This window comes from Myotis myotis, unplaced genomic scaffold (genome assembly GCF_014108235.1).
Source record: "Myotis myotis isolate mMyoMyo1 unplaced genomic scaffold, mMyoMyo1.p scaffold_m19_p_28, whole genome shotgun sequence".
NCBI lineage: Eukaryota > Metazoa > Chordata > Mammalia > Chiroptera > Vespertilionidae > Myotis > Myotis myotis.
The window spans coordinates 3,150,017-3,169,265 of NW_023416333.1; the positions used below are offsets into that span (position 1 = coordinate 3,150,017).

Here is a 19,249-nt window from a genome sequence, read left to right on the forward strand (position 1 = left end):
CTGGAATACCAGGTTCCTCATGGGTTTTTTCATATTAAATTTGATTTTTAAAATATGCCTTAAAATGTTTGTTGCAGTCACTGAGATGTGCCTGAGGCTCATGCCCTGCTTCTATGTCTGTGTCTCTGGTTCTAATTCTGAAGAAAGAAGGAGCCCCTCCTCTTTGTTCTCCCTTCCTCATCTCCGTAGCCTCCTCTCTGACTCTCAGAACCCTCTCTCCTCATCTCTCCTCACACCTCACTTCTTTTTCTTTTTAATACTTTTATTGATTGCAGAGAGGAAGGGGGAGGGAGAGAGCGATAGACACAACAATGATGAGAGAGAATCATAGATCTGCTGACTCCTGCCCGCCCTCCACTGGGGATCGTGCCTGCAACCGAGGCATGTGCTCTTGACTGGAATTGAACGCAGGGCCCTTCGGTCGACAAGCAGATGCTCTATCCACTGAGCTAAGCAAGCTAGGTCCTCACACCTCATTTCATTTCCTGGTTCCCTCTGTGTTCTCTCTGTGTTGTGATAGCTCTCTCTCTCTCTCTCTCTCTCTCTCTCTCTTTGTCTCTCTCTCTCCCCCTCTTCCTCCCTCCCTCTATCCCTCCCTCTCTCCCCGACCTCAGTCAATTTCTTTTATTTTCTCCATCTCTGCCTCATTCCTTACCCCAAACATTCTGCTTCTCTGTCTCCTTCATCCTTCCCTTTCTTCTTCTCTCCATCCTTCTCTCTCTCTCTTTCATCCTTTGCCTCTTTGTACCCCCACTATCTTTGCTCACATCTGCATCTCAGCTTTCAGGGGTGGTGAAATGATGTGTGTTAGGAAGAGAGGTGATGGGACAGGGTTGAATGTCCCAAAAATGTGGGGTTCCCTCTGGTCCCCCACTGAGGTCTGATTCATAATTCTGCAAACTGTGCCGGGACACAGAGTCGCAAAATCAGGACAGTTGGTTTAACACACCCGCACTTGGTTTAACACACTCACTTTTCTTAAACTTCCTATATTTGAACCTAGTGGTCCGAACTTTTCTTTTGCATTAGAGCCTGTAAATTAGGGCATTGGTCCCGCCCCTGTTTTCCAGGACTACCCTGTCCCCCACCCCTGGAGAAGGCAATGTATAGGATTCCCTGGAGGTAATGCTTCCTCTCCCAGGGGCTTGACAAATAAATGGGGCTCTGACTTCCTTGAAGTCCCACCCTCTCCCAGTGATTGACTAGGGCTCAAGCCAATGTCTTCCAAAAACCTGGTTGGTCCTCTCCTTGAAAGCATTCATTCCTGCTCCGCCATTGGTCCACAGAGACAATGAGTCTCTTCCCATCGGCCAGGTGGAAGGCTGTGTTCTAGCGCGATAAAGGCCTGATAAGCCTGGTGTCTGTGGGACCTCATTGCTGGTTATTTTGAAATCAAAGCTAATCTGCTCTCTCCCCTCCAGGGTGACTCCGGGAGTCCGCTGATTTGCGAAGGTTCCCTGCAAGGCCTGGTGTCCTCCGGCTATTTCCCTTGTATCCTGCCCTTTGAGCCAGTGATATACACCCGCCTATGCATGTACCGCAAATGGGTGTATAAAACCATGAAAGCCAATTCCTAATCTCTCCATGCTTTCATCCTCCATCCCTATGCCCTGAACAGGGCCTTCCCAGAAATAAAGACATCCTTGACTTGCAGCCGTATTTGACTTTATCATTTTCAAAATCATGAAACCGTCAACAACATCCTAATAAACATTTGCAAAAACCCATGAGCTAAACATAAAACACAAAAACGTCGGTGCTGGTGAAGATGCGGGGAGACACCAGCTGTGTTATCCAGCAGAAGTGAAGAACAATTTTTATGACACAAGGTTAACAAGGTGAGTCCACAAGGTTAGGCAAGGTGAGTCCGGAATCTCATTCATCGCTTTTGACCTAGGAATTCTGGTCAATCCGAAACGTGGGCAAGGTTTGAATTCATCACAACATTGTGGGGAGCCGGCACGGCCATGGCATACTCAGCCCCAGGGCGCCTTATGTGCCATGCCAGCTCAGCCTGGGTTAGTGACCCTGAGTGGGGGCGGTGAAAGGCTTAGAAAAGACAGACAAGAGAATGAAAGCTGGGTCTCGGTGGGACGCTGCCCTCTCAGGTGGAGAGAGACAGTCCCAGCACCTACAAGCCGTGTCTTTATTTTATAGCAGATGCCAGGAGGCAATGTAAGGGCGTGGTCAAGATGTTTACAACATTCTCATGGGTTTCAATCCCTCTCCACTACATGCACCTGAACTCTATCAAGCCTGCATCACTCAGGCACGTGGGGCCACGTGTTCGGACCATAGGTTCAAGATCACAACTACAGCAGTTGGCTCTAATTGTGCTGGGAGGGCCCTGCCCTCCAAGCTGGGACTTGCACGTGGCCATGAGAGGACTGTGCCCTCTCCTCAGTCCAAGGCCTGAACTTGTGCAAACACTGTATCTGCGTCCCACACAACACTATTAGCTGTCATAGCAAAACAGTGGAAATGCGGAACCTCTCCCGAATTATTCCATGGTTTATGTCAACAACAAACGGATGTAGGCCAGGAGACTAATGACACTGTTCAGGATAATAATTATGCAGAACTGTGAGTGTCACGTCAGAATGCATATGCTGTCTGTTGTTAAATGCAAAAAAAAGAAACAAAAATCGTATATGTCTGCGATCGTCACCGTGTAAAAAGAAATAGTCACAGAATAAGAGCATGTACCAAACTGCCTGTGGACGGAGTCCTGGGTGCCTCCTTCCTTCCGTGTCCCTTTCTGTGCCCGTGCACCTCTAGCACCTGAGCAATACGATGGGGACCTCTGAGGAGCCGAGGTTGGGGCGAGGAGACCTTCACAGAGGGAGGTGGGAAAGGAAAATGAAACCGATTTTGGAATCTCACCCTGCCTCCTGCTCCCACTGACACAGTGGAGTGTTCCTCTACATTTTCCAGCCCTCAGTTTTCCCCACTCATAGAATGAGAGAGGGAGGGAGGAGAAGAAGAAGAAGAAGAAGAAGAAGAAGAAGAAGAAGAAGAAGAAGAAGAAGAAGAAGAAGAAGAAGAAATAGAAGAAGAAGAAGAAGAAGAAGAAGAAGAAGAAGAAGAAGAAGAAGAAGAAGAAGAAGAAGAAGAAGAAGAAGAAGGAGGAGGAGGAGGAGGAGGAGAGAGGAGGAGGCGGAGGAGGAGGAGGAGGAGGATAAGTAGAAAGGAGGAAGGAGAAGGAGAGGAGAAGAAGAAGGAGAATGAAGAAGGAGTAAAAGAAGAAGAAGAAGAGACAGAAGAAGAAGAAGAGAAGAAGAAGAAGAAGAAAGAGGAGGGGGAGGAGGAGGAGGAGCAGAGAACAGAAATGCCTACTTCACACGTGTGCAAAGGGATATGAGAGCGGTTCTGAGCATGTCACAGATGAAAAACGAGGAGAGAGGGAGCAGGTTTTCAGAAAGGATGGCGCTGGCACATAGACAGGACACCAGAGTCCATCGAGGCCCTGCCATAAGTGAGCACCAGAGTTTGGAGGAAGAGAGAACAGTGGGAGTGGAAACGGGGGTAGGTGGGCTCCTATTCTCAACGTGTGCCTGGAAGGGGCCTCCGGAGGAGGGGAGGGAGGAGTCCCTTGTGTCTCAGAGCCTGGCAAGATCAGCAGGTTCCTGGTACCCTGGGCTCCCTGGGCAATCACCACAGACCCTGCTGACTGAGGGTCTTCTCCAACCAGCTGTGATAGGCAGTTAGGCAGACATGAGCAGAGCAAGGACAACAGGCCGGGCACAGAAGTTCACCAGGGCAGAAAGCCCAGGTTTCTACCAAGGGGCAAAATTGGGAAAACAAGGACCTCACTCTCAGGATAACCCACCCCCTGTCCCCCCAGCACATGGCTGGTCATGTAGTTTTCTTCCCTGGGGATAACATCTAGGCCTCAGCTGTATTTCAGTTCCTGGCCCAGAAAAACAGCAAAACTCAGACAAGTGATGCCATGGCTACCTCAGGACCCCCTGCCCTGGCACTGACCAATCAGTGGAGACCACGACCCTGAAAGAACGCACCTGGAAAGCTGATGAATATTTTATTGAGACCCTCCCCTGAGACCTCCCCAAAGATTCCCACCTGCAAGAGGGAGATAAGTACCCTCTCCTTCTGGGGAGCACACCCCAGACATTCCCTCTCCCATCTTCTTCCCCTATAGGCATTACACTCCTAAACTCTAAGGGAGCCCAGGAGAATTGCAACCAGGAGAGCATCGGGCAGCGGCAGGCTAACCCCCTGAGCCTGTCTCCAATCCCCTCTTTGCCCCCTCTTCCCAGTGAGCCAGAGCGGCCCAACCTGGACTCTCCTGCTGCTTCCATGTTGAGCCCTTCCTTACGTCGCTGTCCTGGCTATGCTTTTGCTGCGGCCAACAAATCCTTTGCTTGCTGTGCTGCACGTTGTTTCTTGATTGAATTCTTTCCTACAAGAAGCTAACAACCGAGGTCTCTTCATCTCCCAGGTCACAGAAAAAATGAAAGCAAACGCTATCTGATTAGGATATTGTTGGCATTTAAAAAACATATTTTATTGATTTTTCACAGAGAGGAAGGGAGAGGGATAGAGAGTTAGAAACATCGATGAGAGAGAAACATGGATCAGCTGCCTCCTTCACACCTCCTACTGGGGATGTGCCCACAACCAAGGTACATGCCCTTGACCGGATTTGAACCTGGGACCCTTGAGTCCGCAGGCCAACGCTCTATCCACTGAGCCAAACCGGTTAGGGCTTGTTGGCATTTTTAATGTCACTTTGACAAATGATAAAGTCCAATAAGGCTGCAAGTCATGGATGTCTTTATTTCTATGAATTTCCTGTTCAGGGCATAGGGTTGGAGAGATTAGCAATTTTTTATTATGGTTTCATATATCCATTTTCTGTACTTGCATACACGCGTGTAGATGATGGGGTCAAAGGGTGGACGACAAGGGAAATAATCCGAGGACACCAGGCCTTGCAGGGAACCTTGGCAAATCAGCGGACTCCCGGAGTCACCCTGGAGAGGAGAGAGCAGATTAGCTTTGGTTTCAAAATAACCAGCAATGAGGTCCCACAGACACCATGCTTATCAAGCCTTTATCCCGCCAAAACATAGCCTTTCACCCTGGCCAATGGGAAGAGACTCATTGTCCCTGCAGACCAATGGCAGAGCAGGAATGAATGCTATCAAGGAGAGGACCAACCAGGTTTTTGGAAGACATTGGCTTGAGTCCTAGTCAATCACAGGAAGGGGGCGGGCTTCCAGGATGTCAGAGCCCCATTTAATTTGTCAAGCCCCTGGGAGAGGAAGCCTTACCTCCAGGCAATCCCATACATTGCCTTACCCTGGGGTGGGGGACAGGGTAGTCCTGGAAACCAGGGGCGGGACCAATGCCCTAATTTACAGGCTCTAGTGCGAAAGAAAAGTTGGGACCACCAGGTTCAAATATAGGAAGTTTAAGAGCAGCGAGTGAGTTCAACAAGTGCGGGACTGTCCCTAGGTTGCGACTCTCTGTTCCGGCACACTTTGCAGAATTATGAATCAGTCCCTCAGTGGGGGACCAGGGGGAACCCCCCATTTTTAGGACATTCAACCCTGTCCCATCACCTCTCTTCCTAACACACACCATTTCATCACCCCTGAAAGCTGAGAGTGCAGATGTCAGCAAAGATAGTGGGGGTACAAAGAGGGAAGAGGCGGGAGAGAGGGGAGGGAAGGGAAGGGAAGGGAAGGGAAGGGAAGGGAAGGGAAGGGAAGGGAAGGGAAGGGAAGGGAAGGGAAGGGAAGGGAAGGGAAGGGAAGGGAAGGAGAATTGTTGGGGATTGGGAAAGATGGAGAAAATAAAAAGATTGACAGAGACAGGAGAGAGAGAGAGAGAGAGAGAGAGAGAGAGAGAGAGAGAGAGAGAGAGAGAGAGATCCCAACACCGAGGAAACCAGGTGTGAAAAGAGGTGTGGGGAGCTGGTTCTGAGAGACAGAGAGGATGTTACAGAGATGAGGAAGGGAGAACAAAGGGGAGGGGGCTCCTTCTTTCTTCAGAATTAGAACGGGATACACAGACATAGAAGCTGGACATGAGCCTCAGGCACATGCGGTGATTGCCTTTTAAAGCACGTTTTAAAAATCAAATTTAAGACGAAAAAAACAAAAAATCCACGAGGAACCTGTTATTCCAGTTTTAGATAAAGACAGGGTCATTACAGTGCTGTTCTGAACCATATAGGAGCCCGAAGCAAATGGAAAATCCAGCCCATTCTGGTTGCTTTTTTTGTTGAAAATTCTGATGCTTTGCTCATCATGCATTATTTTTTTTTTAAATATTTCATTGGAATATGATGTATCCTGGTCCCTGAGCTTCTGGTGTGCCCTTAAAGCAGTGGTTCTCAACCTTCTGGCCCTTTAAATACAGTTCCTCATGTTGTGACCCAACCATAAAGTTATTTTCGTTGCTACTTCATAATGTTGCTACTGTTATGAATCGTCATGTAAATATCTGATATGCAGGATGGTCTTAGGCGACCCCTGTGAAAGGGTCGTTCGGCCACCAAAGGGGTCGCAACCCACAGGTTGAGAACCGCTGCCTTAAAGCTTGTACTTGTAGCCAGTGTCTCACTGCCCTCCCCCTAGTCCCAGCCCCATTTCCCACCCCCAGTTTCTATCCTTCAGCTTTGTGCCCACCCCCAAGGCCACGCAGGCCCCCATGGGCTCCCACCTTGACCCAGGCAGAGAACTGAGTAGACAGAGCCAGGAAAGTGGGGCTGGTAAGGTGTGAGGGAAGGCTCAGCACCAGGGTCAGGCCCCGGGACACTGGATGGAGGGGGACGCAGGGGAGGAGGGGACTCACTTTGCAGGCGAAGGAGGATCTCCTGGGCGGAGCAGCACAGATGGTGAATTTCCTCAACAGGGTCGGGTAAACCTGCTTGCAGTCGTTGTAGGGGATGATCCTGACATTGGAGCACATGAGCTTGGATGGGTTTCTCACTGCTGGGGAAGTGAGCGGGCAGTCAGGGGCTGGGTCCGGTGGACCTGTGGGTGCTGATGTAAAAGAATGGGGACCCTGGCTATTGAAGGAGGGTGGGCGGGGTGACTCCATACTATGGTCCCGAAAAGGTCCCATGGGACTGCTGGTTCTGAGGGAGGAAGGGGCTGGTGTCTGAACTCCTGGGTTTGAGGGTGGGGCGTGCTGAGGCCAGGACTCCTCTGTTTAAGGGAGGAGGCATCTGCAGGCCAATCAAGTGGATGGTCTGGCCCTAACCGGTTTGGCTCAGTGGATAGAGCGTCGGCCTGCGGACTGAAGGGTCCTGGGTTCGATTCCGGTCAAGGGCATGTACCTTGGTTGCGGGCACATCCCCAGTGGGAGGTGTGCAGGAGGCAGCTGACCGATGTTTCTCTCTCATCGATGTTTCTAACTCTCTATTCCTCTCCCTTCCTCTCTGTAAAAAATCGATAAAATATATATTTTTAAGAAATAGTGGTTGGTCTGATGGTGGAGGGGGCTGAGGGCCCGGGCACCTGGGTCTGCATGAGGACGTGGTGGGGCTCTAACCTTGGTCTTGGGGACGGAGGCCTGGGATCCGAGGCTTATGGGACTGGGGGAGGGGTGTCTAGAGGTCAGGGCTCCTGGATCTGGCTGAGGGAGGAGGGGTTTGTGGGTCTGAGATCTTAGGTTTGCTACCTGTATCCTGTGTGTCTTAGACAAAAAGGGAGCCGTGGGCTGGGCTATTCCTGGGCCACAGGGGGCGGCCTTACCTCCATCCATGGTGGTGCTGCCCCAGCCAGCGACGGTACAAGTGGTGCCAGGCTGTTTGCAGCTGGAGGGCACCTTCATGATCCTCACGGTGGGCGAGAGCTTGGCCGGGCTGCTCAGCTTCAGCAGCATGATGTTGTGAACATTTGTGGTTACGTCATACCGGGGGTGGGTGAAGAACTCTGTGGCCCTGATCTTCTGGGCATTTCTATCCACGAGAAGATTAGTGCCTATTTGCACAATGTACTCTCTTGGGAAAAAAAAAAAAAAAGCAACATTGAGCGGGAGACACTGGGATTGAGAAAGAGGGACATAGACCCAGAGTTAGAGGGACAGAAGCCGAGAGAGAGAGAGAGAGAGAGAGAGAGAGAGAGAGAGAGAGAGAGAGAGAGAGATCCCTTTGGCTCGCCTGTCCGGTACCTCGAGTAGCAGTCGGCGACGGTGAGCACCCACTTCTCATGGACCAACACGCCCGCACACAGGAACACATTGTTGTGGTACAGGGCCACCTGCCAGGGATGGGCGCCTCTTGGACATGGAACTCCATTAATGATCCTCTCCCCGGTATCCTGGGCTGGATGGAGACCTGGAAAAAGCGTGGGTAGCAGGCCTCAGGGGATGGATGCCCAGAGACAGTGATGGAGAGACAGACAGACAGAGAGGCGTGGAGAACGGCAGAGGCAGACACGGAGCCCAGGGCAGAGACGGCTGCAGACGGAGATGGAGAGAGACGGAGGGAGGCTCCTCAGAAGCCCAGGGCAGCAGCTGGTCTGGAGGCAGCCCCAGCTTCTGATGAGAGAGACACTGAGGGCGGGAAGCAGCCTGGAGGGCACCCAGAGCCCAGGAGTCAGGAGGAAGCAGGAAGAGAGGGGCCACAGCCCAGGGGTCGGGTCTCCATGGGAGGAGGTTGCTGCAGGGGAGTGTCCTGACCCAGGAGCTCCTTGGAGAAAGGGGGCCTGGAGAGGGGAGGCGGGGGACTGTGAGGCCCAGGGGCAGGGGCAGGACTCCCAGGCTGGTCCTCACCTTCTTCTTCAGCAGATCCCAGGGCGAAGGACAGCAGTAGGAGCAGCAGGGGCTGGAGCAGGGGACCTGCCATGTGCCCTCTCTGAGCCTCTGTGGCTGCCACAGAGGAAGGGCCTCCTGTGCTGGGGCTGGAAAGACAGAGAGTTCAGGAAGCAGGACTCCTGGTCTCCAGGTCCCTTCTCTTTGCTCAGACCCAGGAGCCCCCACCTCCCCGCTCAGACCCAGGAGCCCCAGTCTACACCCACCTGCTCCCTCTAGACCCACAAGTCCAGGCCAGAGACAGCCTGACATGCAGAGCACCTAATGATCGGGCTTTCTGTCCCTCCCCATTTTAATTCTATGTCCCAAGTTCCTTTTAGGTAAAAGACCCAAAACTGAAGACCTCCAGCCCCTCCTTCTCACAACCAGATATTGGGCCTCTACTGCTCTGCCCTCAAGAGCAAGAGTCAGCTGTCCCTCCAGATGCACCTGCCCCACCCCACATGGGATTTCCTCTCACCTGCAGGGGGTCTGGTCTGGTCTGGTCTGGTCTTCAGTCTGGGTTGGGATTCAACGGTGTCCAGCCCTGTGCAGAGTGGTCCTCTTATAGCCACCCGCCCCACTCCAACTCTCAGGGTCCTGGAGTTCAGCGAACCCAGCTCTGGGGTTACCTTACCTGCATTTGCTCTTATCTGGAACCTGGAGGCAGCTAAACCCATATGCCAGCACTCTACCTCCACCCTCATTCCTGAGGCCAGGTCAGGGGCTTGGCTCCAGCAGGTCCCAGCTCCCTGGTGGCATCTACGAAGGGTGTGACCAGGTACTAGCCTTGAGGGGCAGGAGCAGGAGTCAAGGATGGACTGTGCCCTGGGTCCTCCACTGTGGCCACTTTTCTTGCCCTCAGCCCCTCTCAGGGGTGGCCTAGACCTTATCCCGTGACTCTGAGCAGCTTGTGGGAACTTGTCAGGCTGAATCCCAGTCATGTCTTTGAGCCTGAACCCAGCCCTAATATTGGGGTATGGATCTAAAGCGGCGGTTGTCAACCTGTGCGTCACGACCCCTTTGGCGGTCGAACAATCCTTTCACAGGGGTCGCCTAAGAGCACCCTGCATATCAGATACTTACATTACGATTCATCACAGTAGCAACATTACAGTTATGAAGTAGCAACGAAAATAATTTTATGGTTGGGTCACAACATGAGGAACTGTATTTAAAGGGCCAGAAGGTTGAGAACCACGGATCTAAAGAAAGGCTTTCTTAACTTCACCTACTAAATACGTACTGTTTTTCACATAGTCTGTGTTTCATATTGATAGGGAATTTGTGGACTGGAACCCGGATTCTTTGTCCGCCAGAATCGAAGATGAATCAATGGGTATAGCAAAGGTGGAGATTCATTGAAGAACAAGTACAGACTCCCAGGTGGGGAAGGGGAAAGGGTCCCACTGAGTTCCTTTTCCCTGTGGCTTATAAAGACTGCAGATCCTGGTGCCTTGATATCCCCTCTGATTGGTCACTAGTCCCTTAGACTGGTTACTATACTAACTCCTGGGCTCAAAGGTGGAGTCTCACATGGGACATGGGAGGTTCTCTCCCCCTCCTTCCCTATTGTTTTCCTATTCCCTTTGGGCTTTCTGCTCCTCCTTCTGAATGAAGGGATTCCATCTCTTTTTGTAAATATAAACCTTTTGCTGTTCCCAGCTCCCTCATTCTATGGAAATATACGTGTTGCAGCTTTCCAGCTTCCCCTATTCTATGAAAATATGTCTTCTGCTCCTCTTCAGCTCTGTGCTTCCTCCATGACCCCCATAACTTCTAAATTTTCTAGTATTTTCTAAACCTGTCCTATTTTGCCCCCAAAATTCCTGTTTCGATATTATACTTTTGTTTCTATACATACTATATGTATGTAACAAAAAGGTCGGTACTGAACATTATCTAATGGAACCTTTTACTCTGTATATGTCTAGATTATCTTGAATAATTGCTCTTCTTCGTACATTTAAGATCATGTCTCCTTCCTTTGTACTTGTTGTGTAATGTCCTTCACTGTAGTTTTATTCTGGCTTATGCCGTCTGTTTCACATTGAAGTGCCTTTGAATCGCTTTCATTACAATGATGGTGGAATGCATTTCTTCGCATTTTCACCTTTCCTCGTTATGGAACTTCATTCCCGGAGTATCCACTGAGCATTGGCTCTGAGCCAGAATCTGTTCTGGCCTCTGAGGGCACAGCTTCCACAAAACAGCGAAATTCCTCCAAAGGGGCTCTCATTCCAGTAGGTGGAGATTTTGAGTAAAGAAACAAGAACTTCCCATTTATAGGCTGTTGTTGTTTTTACGTGGCAGTGAGTGCTATGGAGAAAAATAAGACCAGAGGAGGCCCAGGGGAATTATTGGTTCCCTTTGATCTCACCAACCCTGCAGTTATAATGTTGGGAAAGGTGGTTGGAAAGACCCCAGGTGAAGAGGACATTCGCACAAAATCTTGTAGGAGGTGGTAGATGGATTCCTGTAGCTACTTGGGAGCAGTGAGTCCTGGGCAGAGTGAAGGGCAGGTGAGAAGAGGAGGGAGACCTAGAATGTTCTAGCAGGGAAGACTTTTTTATTGGAGCTGAACGAATCAGAGGGAGAAGGGTGGGCTGGGCTGTGGGCAGCATTTTGTGCCATGGGGTCTCAGCATCGTCGGCTGCGATTTGGTGGGCTGTTGCTCTGGGGTGGTGGCGAGGCCTGTGTCCTACTTGGGGGAAGCCGAGTGTTGCTTTGCGGGCGCCAGGTCCGCGGTACAGTTCCTTTGGGAATGGCCAGTGCGCGTCAAGACGGCTCCTGTGTTGAGGGTCTGCCCCCTGGTGGTCAGTGTGTGTGATAGTGACCTGTCGGACGGTCAGACACTTAGCATATTAGCCTCACAGGATTTGGATGACACAGGGATTGAGGACCAAGGTAGGACTTTGGCATTTGCATTGAGTAACACAGGAACCATTGTCAGATGACTACTAGATGGCTGATTCCTAACAGTGGAATTGACCCTCACTTCTAACTCAGACCCCCAAATATGCTTCATTCCTTAGTGTGAGCCCATGTGTTATCTCAATTCAGATCTTTAATCCAATTCTACCTCGGTCCCACAAGTTGACCCATCATAGACATTGGTGTTGCCTACCCAGCATGCATTCCTTCTGCCATTTGTCAGAACCTTGATTTTCTTTGGACAACCGGCTGTGCTCAAGTGACCACAAATGAGCTTTACTGCACCAAGGGGGTGTCTTCTGTCCAGGGATTGGTTTATAAATAAACATGTGATACAATGTTGGCCAATGAGGAGGGAGGGGAAGACCCCCGGGTTACTTCAGGGAACTGCTCTCCTCTTCCCAAAGTGAGGCAGGAGAAGAGTTCTCCTCGACTCTGTTAGACAGGGTCCCTTCTGGGTGTAAATTCTGGAAGGGAGGCAGCCCTCCTGGAACTGGGGAGGGAAGTGCCCGGGGGATAGAGCCATAGCTCTGGAGATGGACAAATGGAGACAAAGTGATGGTGATGGGCAGTGTCTTTGATGAGCAGTTGTTGAGCTGGTGAGTTAATGCTCCATGGAGCCCCTTCATCTCATGTCCCCTGCAGGTTTCCTTTCTGATTTAAAGTGTTTTGTTGTGGTGGTTTTTTCAGAGTCAAAGTCATTTTACTAAGACCTCCATGTTGTGTTCAAATTTCATTTCCAGTTTAGAGTTTGATCCCAAGTCATAAATCCCAATCGAATTCTAACTAAAGTCACCATGTGGAATCCAAGTTAACCACCAAAGCCACCCCTACCTCCAGTGGTAGCTCTTCCTCCAGCCCTTTTCCTACAACCTCTTTCCAACCCAATCATTTAGTAAATGATTGGGTTCTCAACCTGTGGGTCACGAACAATGAAAATACATCCTGCATATCAGGTATTTACATGACGATTCATAACAGTAGCAAAATTACAGTGATGAAGTAGCAGCGAAAATAATTTTATGGTTGGGGGTCACCACCACATGAGGAACTGTATTAAAGGGTCACGGCCTTAGGAAGGTTGAGAACCACTGAATTATACACTTAGAGAATACGTATACCAGTAGAGACCAGCGATATATCTGCTGTGCTGGGCGTGGAGGATACAGTGGTGCACAGACCTGGACACAGAGAGTTCCCTCCCTCGAGGAACTGACAGTCAAGTATAAAAGAAAAAATAATCAAGGCATCTATATACAAATGCAAATAGACAAGTTTAATGTGTGCTCTGAAGTAAAGGTGCAAAGGATTGTGAAAGCATTTCCAGGGGGATTTGACCTAAGAAGTAGCAAATAGTGAGCGTGGATAGAAAAATAAGCATAAACTAGGAAAAATGTAAAGGACTTGCAGGGCATCATGTAGAGAAAACAGCAGGTGCAAAGGTCCTGGGGTGGAGGGCGACTACAGACGGAGCTCAAAGAACAGAGGTTGTACAGATCCGGAGAATGAAGGACCTTGTAGGTCGTGGTGAGTTGGACTTTATGTTGTGGGCGATGAAGAACAACTAGGACTTTATTCAGAGGAATCACATATAACATTGGTATTTTCAAAATATCAATCTGGCTGCTCTATGAAGGAGCAGACGCGGAATCACAAAGGGGCCATTTCTTCTGTACAAATGAGAGAGGATGGTGACTAGGATAAGGCCATGTGAGAGATGGAGATGGTAATAAGTAGATGAATTCAAGGTGCACTATGGAGGGAAAATCAACAGGCTGTGGTGATGGGTTAAACAGAAGTTGTGGTAAGGGAGATGGAGATTTCGGGATTTCAAGATCTCTTGCTTGGGGGACATGGTGCCATTCAATGAGAAGACACGGTCAGATCCGATCAAGAGCTCATGAGACAGTGAGAGAGACCACAGTCCCCGATTTCAACTATAATTCCAAATCCAGTCTTTACTTTGAAACAACTCTCATCTCCAATCTTTAAACAAGTCTGAGTCTGAACTTGGAACCTCAATCGTACCTACTCCTAACCTTCAGTACTGCTTCATCCTTGACCAAGTTCACTCTGTACCTCAACGTGGCACCTGTTTCCTCACCAAGCTCCTGACTCCAAAAATCAACTCAAGCTACAACTCACGCCTCAACCAACCTTAACCCTGACTCTTAACTTGAACCCCAAATCCATAATGATAAGCCAAACTAAACCTGAATGCAACCATGAGAGGTCACCATAGAGTTATCCCTGGCCATTGAAAAAGGGGGTGGGGCTTCCGTGAGAGAGAGAGAGTCAGGAAGAGCCCTGAGGACTGAAGTTGCAGCAAATGGGAAAGAGAGAGTGATATGGCCCCAGCCGGTTTGGCTCAGTGGCTAGAGCGTCCGCCTGCGGACTGAAGGGTCCCAGGTTCGATTCCGGTCAAGGGCACATGCCCAGGTTGACAGGCTTGATCCCCAGTAGGGGGCGTGCAGGAGGCAGCCAATCAATGGTTCTCTCTCTCATCATTGGTGTGTCTATCTCTCTCTCCCTTTTCCTTCCTCTCTGAAATCAATAAAAAAAAAATATGTATATTTAAGAAAAAAAAGAGAGAGAATTATATCTATAGCAGCAAATCCCAAGATTTGTCCTCTTGGAGGCGTCTTTGAAGGAGCACGGAAATCCATGTCTCCATTCCCTGGCCAATTGGGAAGAGAGCATTGCTCTCCCAGAAACCAATCACAGCAGCAGGCAGCTGTGGTAGGGAACCCAGTCGGGTGCCAAACCAACGTGATGGCAGAGTCAGCAGAAACGTCAGGAACTGACACTCAGAAAGAGAGCAGAAGCTGTGTGCTCTCTAGCCTCGGACTCTCTCCTCCACTGACATTCCCCGTCGCCCTTGTTAACTCTCCTCTCCCCAGCCTCATTCTGCTAACAGGAGTTCCCAAGAGCAGCAAAGCAAACATTCCACAGCCTCCGTTCCTGTGCTGAGTGCCCCGCAGGGAGAGTAGGTCTTCTGAATCTTTCACTCGGTAGAGAGAGGGAAGACCTCAGTTGGTGACAACTGTTGGGAGTCACCCGCTGCCCCTCCTCCAGCATCTACAGAGGTGGTTCTCAACCTTCCTAAGGCCGCCACCCTTTCATACAGTTCCTCATGTTGTGGTGGCCCCCCATGTCATTGTGACAAATTGAAAATCATGAAAGCATCGTGATTCATCACAAAAACAACATGTCATTATATATGTGTTTTCCGATGGTCTTAGGCAACCCCTGTGAGAGGGTTGTTCAACCCCCAAAGGGGTCGCGGCCCACAGGTTGAGAACCGCTGCTCTACAGGGTGCGAGAGATGAGGGAAGAGAGAGGTTTCAAAAGTCACTTGTCTGGCCTGGGTCAGCCCCTCTGCGGCCAACGGCAAAGATGATACCCTCTGTGACTTGCCTAGAATAGATACCCTCGCGTGGCTTCTGGGGAAAGATTTGTCCTTCTGCACAACTGAGACCCTTAGGAAAATACTCTGGGGGGCAAAGGTATAAGTTCCCAGCAAAACCATCCCTTTCCCTCCGTACCTGCCTGGATGTCACCTCCTGGATCTCATCCACAGCCGCACCCGGGAGTTTCTGATACATTTGATAGGTTCTCCTCCCTTTTCATCCCATGGAACAAAGCAAAGACCTCTGCTGTTTCCTTTTCTCCGCTAGAGTGGGATCATATGACCAAGAAACATTTTGTTTCTTGCTGAGTCATTTTTAAATTGACAATCCGAAGACTGGAGGACTTGGGGCGGGGGCGGGCGGGCGGGGGGGGGGGGGGTGCCCTTGGTGACAGGTTGACCCTCTCTCTTCGATCTTCTTACTCCCAGGCCACCAGGTTCTCCATCTCTGCTGAATCCTGCTTCTTCCAAATGTCACCTTCTCCTGGAAGCCTTCTCTCACCATTCTGAATACAACACCACTCTTCCATCACCGCCCACCCCATCCTCTGACCACCCACAATATTTTATTGCAGCGCTTAACTCTACATCAACATGTATTTTATATGCGTTTGCTCACTGCCTAATTTCACAAGCTAGCACGCAATTCCATCGGGATAGGAACTCACACAGCGCAGCTGCTGGAGGCTAGGAACAGAAGTTAGCATAATACATGCAGGAGGTCCATCAAAAGGTTGATGGACACCTTCAGCAGGGCTGAAGATCTGCATCTGATCTCCTGCTGCCAGACAGCAGCAGGGCAGTTCCCCCAATCTGATGGTCCTTCATTGTTTACCAGGCCTTACCTTTGATATGTATATCTGCTTTGCTAGAGGGCAAAATGTGTGAATAAAAAGCCCTGGGTATAGAGTTTCAAGGAGCTTAGTCCCTAGAACTGTTTCCATCTGGCCCTGCAAAATGCCTTCCAAATTCATATTTCTTGTCTAGTCTCTTTAATCCATTTACGCACAGCCCCTTTTCCAGATTCCTGAACCCTTCTAGATGCGGATAACACCCCTACATGCGGCCCCTGGGGCCTTACAAGGAACTGTTAAATTAATGACTGAAAGTGGAAATTTATCTTTTTATTAACATTTGACCAGTATATTTGATTTTTTTTTTATTTTTTTATTTTATTTTATTTTTTTTTTACAGAGAGGAAGGGAGAGGGATAGAGAGTTAGAAACATCGATGAGAGAGAAACATCCATCAGCTGCCTCCTGCACACCCCCTACTGGGGATGTGCCCGCAACCGAGGTACATGCCCTTGGCCGGAATCGAACCTGGGACCCTTGAGTCTGCAGGCCGACGCTCTAGCCACTGAGTCAAACTGGTTAGGGCTTGACCAGTAGGTTTGAGAAAGATAATGTCTATCTGGCACCTCTATGTGCCAGAAGTTATATGCTTACATCTCATTTAATCTTCACCCACAACTTTTTTTTTTTTTTTTTTTTTTTTTTTGCTGAGTTTAGTAAACTTTATTGATGGTGCACGACAAGGTAAGGCTCTCTATGCTCCTTCCATTGTTCAATGGGTCTGGGATGGAAACTGGAGGTCAGGAGAATCTCAGTGTGCAGATGAATCAATTTGGGACAAAGAGTTCCAAGTAGCTGAGCACCTCTCGCTGGGACTGGTGGGCCAGGGGGCTCTTTCTCCTGGAGGCCACGTGGACACTGTGATCCACCATCCTGTTTCTGTAACAAAGTTCATTCTCATACCAGGAAATGAGCTTGACCAAATGGTCGAGGAGGACAATGCTAGCCCAGGCATTGAAGTTCAAAGAGAGTGTGTGTCATTGTTAAAGTCTGAAAAGACCACCTGGTCCTCAGTCTATCTTAGGATGCCCTGGAGATTGCCTTCCAATGCGTGCTTCACCACCTCGTTGACATCAATACATTTGGCAGTTTTGTCCAGGGGGCAGGGCAGATCCATGACCAACACCTTGGGGATGGGGACATGGAAGGCCATGCCAATGACCTTCTCATTCAGCTCAGGAGTGACCTTGCCCAGAGCCTTGGCAGCATCTACAGAAGGCTCTGCGCCTACAGATGAAGCTTCGGGCGGCCCCTCGGCCATCATGCCACAGCTTCCCAGAGGGGCCATCCACGGTGTTTTGGGTGGCAGTGATGGCGTGGACTGTGGTCATGAGTCCCTCTATGATGTCAAAGTGGCCATGGGTACCCTGGGGGCCATGGATGTCATGCAGTTGGTGGTGCAGGAGGCATTGCTGACCATCTTGAGGGAGTTGTCAGACTTCTCACGATTCACACTTATCGGCAACATGGGTGAGGAAATCTGCAGAAGCGTTAGAGATGGTGTCCCCTTAGCTCCCAGCTTCAAGGGACCCTCAGTTGCCTCCAAGATCGTGAAGACACCAGTGCATTTCACAGCATATTCAGCACCAGCAGCACCCCATTCAGTGTGGGCAGGATCTCCTTCCTGGAAGATGGAATTGGGCTTTCCACTGCCGACGAGATTTCTGCTCTCAGCCTTGACTGTGCCTTTGAATTTGCCCTGGGTTGAACCTTACTGGAACCTATAGACCGTGAGGTTGAGGTCAATGAAGGGGTCATTGATGTAGTAACCCCCACTTTTCCAGAGTTAAAAGCAGACCTGGTGCTCAGGTGCCGACTGCAGCCCAGTCTATTTACTGTGACCTTCACCATCCTGTCTCGGAGTTGCGACTGACACCGTTCAGGAGACAAGGCAGTCTATCAAACAGGAGGAGCAGAGAGCCCACGAGAGCTTTTGGAGGAGAGATAAGTCCAATTATTCCATCACTCACTCATCCAACAAACTCATTCAACAAATATTAATTGATCACCACCCTGACCCCTCGGAACACATCATGAAGACTATAGATATAACTAATGTCCTTATGGAGTTTAAAAATCTATTACTTAGTTACCCCCATTTTCCAGATGAGGAAAGTGAGGCTGAGAGATGGGAAGGGACTTGTTCAGAGGAAAGGGACAGAGCCATGGTTTTCACAGATCTTCTTGAGCAGGTGGGTCTCCACAGCTTCCCATGGTCTCCCTAGAACTGAGAGTCAAACAAGCAGCATCCCAAATCCTGATTTTGCGGCTTCCTGATTAATCCCATCGCCTCTCTTGCTGACCCCTGATTTCTTCACTGTGAAGCAAAGCAAGGAGCTGTCTGGATTCCAAAGGGAAGACCTCAGTGGAGGTCCAGACTTTTGGGTCCAGAATGAGGAGGGAACTGGGACCTTGATTGTGGGACTAGGGGCAGGTAGGCCTGGACTCTTGGGTCTGAGGGGACAGGGTCTTGGAGACTTGGCTTGTATGTTTTATTTGAGGAGCGGTCTTAATATTGTGTGTAAGGAATCGGTGGCTGTAGAACTTCCACAATACTAGTGGCCCAGTGCATGAAATTTATGCACGGGGGAGGGGAGGACGTCCCTCAGCCTGGCCTGCACCCTCTCTAATCTAGGACATCCCTCTCACAATCCAGGACCTCTGGCTCCTAACCGCTCACCTGCCTGCTTGCCTGCCTGCCTGATTGCCCCTAACCACTCTGCCTGCAGGCCTGCTCATCCCCAACTGCCACTCCCCCCACCAGCCTTCTTGCCCCCAACTGCCCTCCCCTCCTGGCCTGATTGCCCCTAACCAATCTGCCTGCTGGTCTGCTCACCCCCAACTGCCACCCCCCCCTCCCCCAGCCTTCTTGCCCCCAACTGCCCTCCCCTCCTGGCCTGATTGCCCCTAACCGCCTCTGCCTTGGCCCTGCCACCATGTCTTTTTCCGGAAGGACGTCCGGAAGGTCTAATTAGCATATTACCCTTTTATTAGTATAGATGAGGAAGGTTGGATGAAAGACTCGAGAGTGCAATGAGATTAGAAGAAACATGAACGAGAATGGGACTTCCTGACTCTGACAAGCTCAGGAACGCAAAGTAACCACAAGGGGCCGTTCTGATTGTAAAAATTCCTAATTGAGTGGGTCATTGCAGGAAGTCACGTCCTAAGCCCTATATAATAGGTTAACCTTTACCTCGAGCAAGCCCTGTCCATTGTGTTTGTGCTTCTGGAATAATAGCATACTTTAAACGTCAAAATGATATATTTTTTTAAGGTCTTTCGA

The 19,249-nt window shown here is 49.9% G+C and overlaps 1 protein-coding gene and 1 pseudogene across 1 annotated transcript; both read right to left on the minus strand.

The window, feature by feature from the left end:
- Positions 1-3,704: 3,704 nt before the first annotated feature.
- LOC118649158 (kallikrein-7-like) lies at positions 3,705-8,821 on the minus strand. The gene is made up of 5 exons (XM_036295957.1): positions 8,749-8,821; positions 8,146-8,299; positions 7,728-7,975; positions 6,823-6,962; positions 3,705-3,776 (listed from the first exon to the last, which is right to left on the minus strand). The coding sequence occupies exons 1-5, from the start codon at positions 8,819-8,821 to the stop codon at positions 3,705-3,707; spliced, it is 687 nt and encodes a 228-aa protein (XP_036151850.1).
- A 7,909-nt stretch (positions 8,822-16,730) lies between these two features.
- Positions 16,731-17,814, minus strand: LOC118649159 (annotated as a pseudogene).
- Between the last annotated feature and the right edge of the window lie 1,435 nt (positions 17,815-19,249).

Coding starts and splice junctions, on each gene's coding strand:
- LOC118649158 (XM_036295957.1), bottom strand. CDS start 8,821: ATGGCAGGTCCCCTGCTCCAGCCCCTGCTGCTCCTACTGCTGTCCTTC. Junction 8,300..8,748: donor GGGATCTGCTGAAGAAGAAG/GTGAGGACCAGC, acceptor GTCTCCATCCAG/CCCAGGATACCGGGGAGAGG. Junction 7,976..8,145: donor GTCGCCGACTGCTACTCGAG/GTACCGGACAGG, acceptor TTTTTTCCCAAG/AGAGTACATTGTGCAAATAG.